Below are 9,793 nucleotides of genomic sequence, written 5' to 3' on the forward strand. Positions count from 1 at the left end.
TTAGGTCTTTCCTTTTTTTTTTTTTTTTCTTGGATAATCTAGCTAGTGGTTTATCAATTTTATCTTTTCAAAAAACCTAAGTTTTTGTTTTGTTGCTCTTTTGTGTTGTATTTTTAATCTCTGGCTCAGTTTTGCTCTGAACTTTATTATTTTTTTCCTTCTTCTGATTTGGGATGTGGTTTGTTCTTGCTTTTTTAGTTCCTTCAGGTGCAAAATTAAACTGTTTATTTGACATCTTTCCATTTTTTCGAAGTAGGTGTTTATTGCTATAAGCATCCCTCTTAGCATTGCTTTTACTATATTCCACAGGTTTTGATATATTGTTTTTTAATTTTCACTTATGTTAATACATTTTTTAATGTTTTTCTTTATTTTTTAATTGCCCCAGTGGTCACTCAGGAGCATGTTCTTTAAGTCTGTGTACTTGTACAGTTTCTGAAATCTCTCTCATTATTGATGTCTAATTTTATTCCATTGTGGTCTGAGAAGATACTTGATATGATTTTGATTTTTAAAAATTTGTTGAGACTTGTTTTTTATAGTAACATATGATCTATCCTTGAGAATGTTTCTTATGCTGATGGGAAGAATGTTTATTCTGCAGCTGTTGGATAAAATGTTCTGTAAATGTCTTTTAGGCCTGTTTGTTCTAAAGTGCAGTTTAAATCCAATGTTTATTTGTTGATTTTCTGCCTAGATGATCTGTCTAATGCTGGGAGTAGGGTGTTGAAGTCCCCAACTATTACTATATTAGAGTCTATCTTTCCCTTTAGATCTAATAGTATTTTCTTTGTATATCTGGGTGCTCCACTGTTGGGTATGTATATATTTTGACATGTTACATCCTCTTGCTAAATTGATGCGTATATATATCTATATCTGTATATATATATAGACCTACTTTGTCTCTTTTTACTATTTTTGACTTAACGTCTGTTTGATCTGATATATGTATATTTACTCCTCACTTTTGGCTACCATTTGCAATTTAATATCTTCTATTTTATTATTTTCAGTCTATGTGTGTCTTGCAGGTGAAATGTGTTTCTTGTTGGAAGCATATAGTTGGGTCATGTTTTTTAATACATTCAGCCAGTCTGTATCTTCTAAGTGGGCAATTAATTGGTTTACATTCAAGTTTATTATTGATAGGTGAGGACTTATTCCTGTCATTTTGTTAATTGTTTTCTGTTCGTTTTGTGTATCCTTTGTTTTTTCTTTCTTTGTTATTGTTTATCCATGTGGTTTGTTAGTTTTCTGTAATGTTAACATTTGAGTCCTTTCTCTTTCTCATTTGTCTATCTGCTCTACATGTGAGTTTCATAGTTTTATACTACATGTGAATTTTATACTTTCATGTGCTACATATATTCTCTTTCAGATATGTAGGACTTCCTTAAGCATTTCTTGCAGGGCTTGTCTGGTGGTGATGAATTCCCTCAGTTTTTGTGTGTTTGGGAAAGACATTACGTATTTCTCCTTCATTTTTGATGGACAGATTTGTTGGGTATATACAACTGGCTTCCAGTGTGTGTGTGTGTGTTTTTTTTTTCCCTTTTGGCACTTTAAATATAGTATCCCCTTCTCTCTTGGCCTGTAGCCTCTCCAATATGCTGCACCACGTGTTCCTGGGATGTAGGACACCTTGTGGGCTAGAATGCTGGGACCTGGTCTCATTGCTAGATCTAGCCAGTATCACACCACTGCAGTCATCTGGGTGGATGTGGGAGATTTCAGTGGGCTCCAAGGATGTGGAGATAGAGAATCTTTCAGCCCCAGGGCAGGATGTAGTCTGATGGGGTTTGGAGTCTCAATCTGTTGCCATACTGCAGCTGCTTCGGTCTTGGTGGCATGTGTGGGATCCTGTGTGAATGCCCACTCTAGAGCAATGCCTTTGCACAGACTGCCGGTAACTTTGTTTACTAAAGACTAGTTTCAGGGCCTGTGGAGGCTGAGTGGCTCTCCTATGGCTAGAATCTTCAGAGTTCACAGTGGGAATCTGGACCACTGGGGATATGTTATTTACCCTTTTCCCACATTGGGATGCTTCTCTGGGCGGCCAGCTGATCACAGCCAGGCTTGCTGCCTGGATTCCTGCTCCTTCCATGCCTCAGGTGTTTTCTGTAACTTCCCTGCCAAATTCCAGTGTTTTTACATGTTGTGATTATCTACTCTCTTTTTTGGCTTTTTATGGAGGATATGAGTGCCACCTGCCTCCTGTGAGCTGAAGCCTCTTCCCCATTTTTCTTAAATAAAATCCTTTTTATTATTGAGCCTTTTTATCTTACTTGTTTTTCTTAGTGAATGACTTTTTTTTTAAGTTTTACACTTTCAGATAGTGTGGAATAAGTGACAATATTCAATATTGACATACCTTAATTTTTTAATATGATGTATGAAAATACTTTCTTCTGAATGTTGTTAGACTTTATTATTATTAGCAAATACTATGTTTTAAAAGGTTATTATGTAGATTGACACAGTCTTCATTCACTGGGAACTAATCTAATGAAGATCCATTTACCCAGACAACCATTTGGGGAAATGTGTCATCCAAGAACATATTTACAGTATTAGACAGCATCTATGTAGTAAGTTGGTTTAAACAGAATGATGGTTAAATAATTTTTCAGTCTTATGCATATATTTATGCTTTGCTCATAAGAGTAAACTTGGAGTAAATGGTTTTAGAATGTAGTTTTTCTTTTAAAAAGATTAGGTACAATTCATCAAAATACAAGATTTCAAAGCTGTTGCCTCGCTATCTGCCTGTGTTAATGTAGTGATATGCTTCCTAATTTAACAATTTAGTATGCAGTGTAATGGTAGTTACACATCACGAAGCTTCATGGTGTATTGGAAGATAAAGTTTTAATCTTGGGTAGTAGTTAAGACCACGGTCCTCTGGAGCACTTATCTGGGTTTAAAATCCCAGCTCTGCCATTTACTAATTTGGGCAGCCACTTAAACTTTCTTGGGCTCTGTTTCCTCATCTTTTAATGTGGAGATAATAACAGAACAGGTCAAAAAATTATTACGAGGATTAAATTAGTTAATATATGCAAATAACTTAAGACAGTACCTGACACAATGTAGGAGGTGTGTGTCAGCTATCATTATGGTTGCTAACTTAAACCTAATGAGTGAACAAAGGGAATTCACTTTTCTAAGTCTGAGTTTCCCTGTTTTAAAAAACCCAGGAACAAGAAGATTTTATGTGAGTTGGGGTTAGGATTTCCTAAATTATTTTTAAGACTCCTTCCAGGAGAATAATTTTTAAGCTGCAATTTGCTATGTGGCCTATTTCTATTGTTTGCCATTTCTTCACACAATTCTGAATTTCCCAATGAATATTTACTTTATAAGTATTATTTAGATACGTCCTGAAATTGACTTAGAGGATAGAGGAATAAAGGAACTGTCATTCAACCTTGCTGAAAGTTAGTTCCTTGAAAATTTAAATATGAAATTATAATTTAGAATCTTTTCTTTGTTATTTTTGTTTCAGATTGAACCCACAGAATTATCTGAGAACTGTTTCTGGTTAAAAGTTAAAGAAGACAAGTTTGAGAATCCAGATCTCTTTGCCAAACTGGCATTGAATTTTGCTACTCAGATGAAAGGTACATTTTTAAAAATAAAATATAAGTTCCTGATTCAAGTATAATTTAATTCAGTGCTTTGCTAAAAATTTCTAGTAGTGGGTATATGTATAGTTTTCCCACATCAGACAGGGTGAAACATAAATAGATTGACATTTAACCATATTTTACCTAGTAATTAAAGAAGGAAATTTCTTTTACCTTTGAATTTTATTATACATAAATGTTATTATTATTCTGAAAATACAGGTTTTACTTTTATTGTTAAATATGTGTGTTGCACTGCTCCATTATGAAATTGTCATTTTTATTGAGAAGCAGGGGAGGTGAATCTGTTGATTCATCAAATAAGAGAAAATAATGTGAGAGAACACTAAAGTCTCAGAATTTTTCATGAAATTGAAATAAGATTGGTCCCATAGTCTTAAATAGTCTTTCCTGTCATGCTTGTATTACTTATCAATTTGGATTCCTAGGAAATGTTATAGTTTTTGCTATAATTAGATATTTTGTATTAATATCAAAATCCAGTGCCTTATAAGTATTGTTTACTGATTTGATAATAGAGTGCTTTGTTTATGATTAGATCCTTTATTCACTTGTGAATTTCACACATGATTTTGTTACTATACAGGTAGCTTCTCAATCTCATAATAGATAATTATGGTTCATTAATTTTTGGTATTTTATTTCAACATGATTATTTCACTAATTGTTGCAGAAGTGATAGTTTAGTTAAGGATATTACTTTTTGTCTGAATGAGTTCTTGCAATTGAAAAATGGAAGCAATCCATACTCTCATGCCCCTGGAATTAGCACCTTTATCATTCATTTGTCTGATTTGTCACATTATGCCTTAGAATATGAGAATATAAATTTTGGAATATTGAGAGAGAGGTGTGAAAGTTTTGTTTTAGATTATGTACACTGGAGGTTGTTGTGCTGTATTCGTTGTTCTTTGTAAATTGAAGTTCATATGCACACACAAATCTGGGGTGATTAGACTATTCTGAAGAATTTTGACATTTAAAAAAAGTTACTACTATTAGGCCTACCTTTCTTTTTTCTTGTTTGGTATTGTAGACCTCACATTTAAAGAATTCTTCAATGATTCAAGTGATTACCATTTATTATAATCACTTTTTAAAGTTAAAAAATTGCTTGTAGCAAAGTGTTCATGCTTATGGCAAATTATTCATATAGTAAAATAAGGTAGTTTAACAAATGTAAATCTCCCTTCAATCTCAGACTTACAGCATTTTGCCCAGATAAAATCATTAATTCTAATTTTTCACGTTTTCTTAATTCTAATTTTTCACGTTTTCTCCTAGAAATAGTCTATGCCTCTCAACACATATGTGCATTTATGATTTTTCGTTTTTTATTCCTTGCTGTTTTCACCAACTGTGCCTGAAGATTATTCTGTAGGTGCTTGTGTTTATCTACTGTGTTCTTTTTACATACTGCATAAAATGTTGTGTATGGGCCTATCTTAATTTAATTAATCCCATATTAATGGCTATTTAGATTAGTTCTAGTCTTTTGCTTGTTTAAGAATTTCTGTGGTGAACATGACTCTATATATGCTGTGTTTCACAAATTCTACAAGTAAAATTCCTGGATAAAATGCTGTGTACATTTACAAATTTTAACGATAGTATGAAATTGCATTCTGATGAATTTGTATCAATTTATAGTGTCACAAAGAATATATATGAATATCTGTTTTCCCAAAATCTTTGCCCACCTCAGAGGTGAAAATGGTAAATCATTGTTGTTATAATTTTTGCTTTTTGAATACAGAGTGAGATTGAGCACATTTTCTTATATTCACAGGCAATTTTATTTTACTTTCCTTTTTAAAAATAATTTTAACTCTTATTTTATATTCAGGGGGTACATGTGCAGGATTGTTACATGGGTATGTTACATGATTCTGAGGTTTGGGATGCAAATGATCCCATCATCCAGGTAACGATGAGCATAGTACCTGACCATTAGTTTTTTAATCCTTACCCTCTTCCCTCCCTCTGTTCTCTATTAGCCCCTAGTGACTATTCCCATCTTTGTGTCCAAGAATATCCAGTATTTAGCTCCCACTTATAAGTGAGAATATGCAATATTTAATTTTCTGTTCCTGCATTAATTTGCTTAGGATAATGGCCTCCAGCTGCATCCATGTTACTGCAAAGGGTATGATTGATTGATTGATTGATTGACTGATTGATTTGAGACAGAGTTTCGGTCTTGTTGCCCAGGCTGCAGTGCAATGACGCAATCTTGGCTCACTGCACTGTCTGCCTCTCGAGTTCAAGCAGTTCTCCTGCCTCAGCCTCCCGAGTATCTGGGATTACAGGCGCCCACCACGCCTAGCTAATTTTTGTATTTTTAGTAGAGATGGGGTTTTGCCATGTTGGCCAGGCTAGTCTCAAACTCCTGGCCTCAGGTAATCCACCCACCTCGGCCCCCCAAAGTGCTAGGATTACAGGCGTGAGCCACCGTGCCCGGCCAGGATATGATTTTTTAAAATTATGGTTGCATAGTATTCCATGGTGTATATGTACCACATTTTCTTTATCCAATCCACTGTTGGTGGGCACCTAGATCGATTCCATGTCTTCGCTATTGTAAACAGTGCTGTGATGCACATAAAAGTGCATATGTCTTTTGGGGGAAATGATTTCTTTTCTTTTGGATTTAAACCTAGTGATGTGATTGCTGAGTAGAATGGTAGTTCTGTTTTAAGTTATTTGAGAATTCTCCGAACTGCTTTCTACAGTGGCTGAACTAATTTACATTCTTACCAACAGTGTATAAGTGTTCTGTTTTCTCCACAGCCTTGCCAGCATCTCTTTGGGGTTTTTTTTTTTTTTTTTTTTTTGGCTTTTTAGTAATAGTCATGCTGATTCATGTGAGATGGTATCTTATTGTGGTTTCGTTAGTGTTATGAGCATTTTTTCATATGTTTGTCAGCCTCTTGCATGTCTTTTTATTTTTATTTTTATTTTTTTGAGACAGAGTTTCACTCTTGTTGCCCTGGCTGGAGTGTGATGGTGCGATCTCAGCCCACTGCAATCTCTGCCTTCTGGGTTCAAGTGATTCTCCTGCCTCAGACTCCCCAGTAGCTGGGATTACAGGTGCCCGCGACCATGCCCAGCTAATTTTTGTATTTTTAGTAGAGACGAGATTTCACTATGTTGGACAGGCTGGTCTTGATCTCAGGTGATCTGCCTGCCTCAGCCTTCCAAAGTGCTGGGATTACAGGTGTGAGCCACCATGCCTGGCCCATATGTCTTCTTTTGAGAAGTGTATGTTCATGTTCTTTGCCCACTTTTTAATGGGGTTATTTGTTTTTTGGTTGTTGATTTCTTTAAGTTCCTTATAGATTCTGGGTATTAGATCTTTGTCAGATGCATAGTTTGTGAATATTTTCTTCCATTGCGCAGGTTGTCTATTTATTCTGTTGATAGTTTCTTTTGCTGTGCAGAAGCTCGTTAGTTAAATTAAGTCCCACTCATCAATTTTTGTTACAGTTGCTTTTGAGAATGTAGTCATGAGTTATTTCCCGAGGCAGATGTCCAGAATGGTGTTTTAGGTTTTCTTATAGGATTTTCATAGTTTGAGGTCTTATATTTAATTCTTTAATCCATTCTGACTTACTTTTTGTGTACGGTGAAAGACAGGGTTTCAGTTTTGTTCTTCTGCATATAGCTAGCCAGTTATCACAGCAGCATTTATTGAATAGGTAGTCCTTTCTCCATTGCTTATTTTTGTTTGACTTTGTCAAAATTCAGATGGCTGTAGGTGTGCAGCTTTATTTGTTCTCTTAGTCTGTTCTGTTGGTCTATGTGTCTATTTTTGTACCAGTACCATGCTGTTTTGGTTACTGTAGCCTAGCAATATAGTTTGAAGTCTGGTAATATGATGCCTCTGGCTTTGTGCTTTTCGCTTAGGATTGCTTTGGCTATTTGGGCTCTTTTCTGATTCCATGTGAATTTTAGAATAGTTTTTTCTAAGCCTGTGAAAAAGGACATTGGTAGTTTGGTAGGAATATTATTGAATCTGTAAATTGCTTTGGGCAGTATGGCTATTATAATGATATTGATTCATCCAATTTATGAGCATGAGATGTTCTTCCATTTGTTTGTGTCACTCATTATTTCTTTTAGCCATGTTTTGTGGCTCTCCTTGTAGAGATCTTTCACCTTCTTGGTTAGATGTGTATACCTAGGTATTTCATTTTTTGTGCCTATTGTAAATGATGCTGTGTTCTTGTTTTGGCTCTCAGCTTGAGAGTCATTTGAGTTTGTATTTTGAAACTTTACTGAAATTGTTTGTGTTCCAGGAACCTTTTGGCAGTCTTTAGTGTTTTCTAGGTATAGGATCATATCGTCTGTGAGGAGAGATACTTTGACATCTTTTTCTATTTGGATATCTTTTATTTCTTTCTCTTGACTGATTGCTCTTCCAGGACTTCCAGTACTACGTTTAATAGGAACGATGAGAGTGGGCATCCTCGTCTTATTCCAGTTCTCAAGGGAAGTGCTTCCAGCTTTCCTCCATTCAGTATGATGTTGGCCGTGGGCTTGTCATAGATAGCTCTTATTATTTTGAGGTATGCCTAGTTTCTTGTGGATTTTTATCATGAAGGGATGCTGGATCTTATTGATGGCTTTTTCCATGTCTATTGAGATGATCATATGGTTTTTGTTTTTAGTTCTGTTTATATGATGAATCACACTTATTTATCGACGTTGACAAACATTGAATCCCAGAAATAAAGCCTACTTGATCTTGCCAAAGTAACTTTCTGATGTGCTTGATTTGGTTTGCTGGTATTTTGTTGGGAATTTTTGTGTCTATGTTCATTAGAGATATTGGCCTATAGTTTTCATGTTCTGTTGTTTCTTTGCCAGGTTTTGCTATCAGGGTGATGCTGGCTTCATAGAGTTATGGAGGAGTCCCTCCCTTCAGTGTTTTGAAACAGTTTCAGTAGAATTGGTACCAGCTCTTCTTTTTATGTCTGGCAGACTTCAGCTGTGAAACTGTCTGTTCTGGGTTTTTTTGTTTGTTTGTTTTTGTTTGTTTGTTTTTTGTCGTTAAGTTTTTTTCATTGTTGTTGTTTGTTTTTTTAATTACTGATTTAATTTTGGAACTCAATATTTGTCTGTTCCGGGTTTCAGTTTCTTCCCGATTCAATCTTGGGAGGTTGTGTGTTTCCAGGAAACTTACATATCTCCTCTATATTTTGTAGTTGGTTTGCACAGAAGTATACATAACAGTCTCTGAGGATCTTTTGTTTTTCTGCAGGATCATTTGTAATGTCACCTTTGTTGTTTTTTATTGTGCTTATTTGGATGGCCTCTTTTTTTCTTTTTTAATGTAGGTAGTAGTCCATTTATCTTGTTTATGCATTCATATAATCAACTTTTGGTTTAGTTAATTCTTTGTGTGGATTTTTGGGTATCAATGTCATTCAGTTCTTCTCTGGTTTTATTCATTTCCTGTGCTAGCTTTTGCAATGATTTGCTCTTGTTTTTCTGCTTCCTCTAGGTGTGAAGCTAGATCTTTAATTTGAGATTTTTCTAACTTTTTCAGGTAGGTCTTTAGTGCTATTAACTTCCCTTTTAATACTGCTTTTGCTGCATCCCCAAGATTTTGGTATGTCGTGTCTGTTTTCATTTATTCCAAAAAAATTTTGATTTCTGTAAAGCATAAAATTTCTTTTTCTGTAAACTTCTCCCTCCATTTCTTTGAAAATTTTCTATTGAGCATTTACTCTTTAGATTTTGGACTTATTTGAATTGAATGCTACAAGAATCATAGATTTTATATAATTTTAGAGTTAGTCTGGATCTTAGAAGTTATTAAGCACAGACTCTTTATTTTACCAATGAAGAAACTGAAGTAAGAGACAGTGAGGTAAGTGTAAAACCCATTAAAGATAGCGTGGTATAGTACGAAAAGCCAGAGGAAATAAATTCGCACATACTTGCATTCCAGCTGTGATACTTGTAACCTCGGAGACTGAATTTTCTCATGCATAAAATGAATAGACTAATGTTTACCTGGTAGTATTGTGAGAATTAAACAAGGTTATATATTTAAAGCACTCGGCACATTGGTATCCCTTTCATTTAACCTGATGCTGTGTGTGTGTGTGTGTGTGTGTGTGTGTGTGTGTGTGTGT

At 34.9% G+C, this 9,793-nt stretch overlaps 1 protein-coding gene across 5 annotated transcripts in view; it reads left to right on the forward strand.

Moving 5' to 3' along the window:
* DIAPH2 (diaphanous related formin 2) overlaps positions 1-9,793 on the forward strand; it is a 931,860-nt gene that overhangs the window by 269,548 nt on the left and 652,519 nt on the right. For all 5 annotated transcript variants that reach the window (XM_025372654.1, XM_025372652.1, XM_025372653.1 and 2 more), the window contains one exon: positions 3,509-3,623. In XM_025372654.1, coding sequence (XP_025228439.1) covers positions 3,509-3,623 — 115 coding nt within the window. The remainder of the gene's footprint in view (positions 1-3,508; positions 3,624-9,793) is intronic.

This window comes from Theropithecus gelada, chromosome X, assembly GCF_003255815.1.
Source record: "Theropithecus gelada isolate Dixy chromosome X, Tgel_1.0, whole genome shotgun sequence".
Taxonomy (NCBI): domain Eukaryota; kingdom Metazoa; phylum Chordata; class Mammalia; order Primates; family Cercopithecidae; genus Theropithecus; species Theropithecus gelada.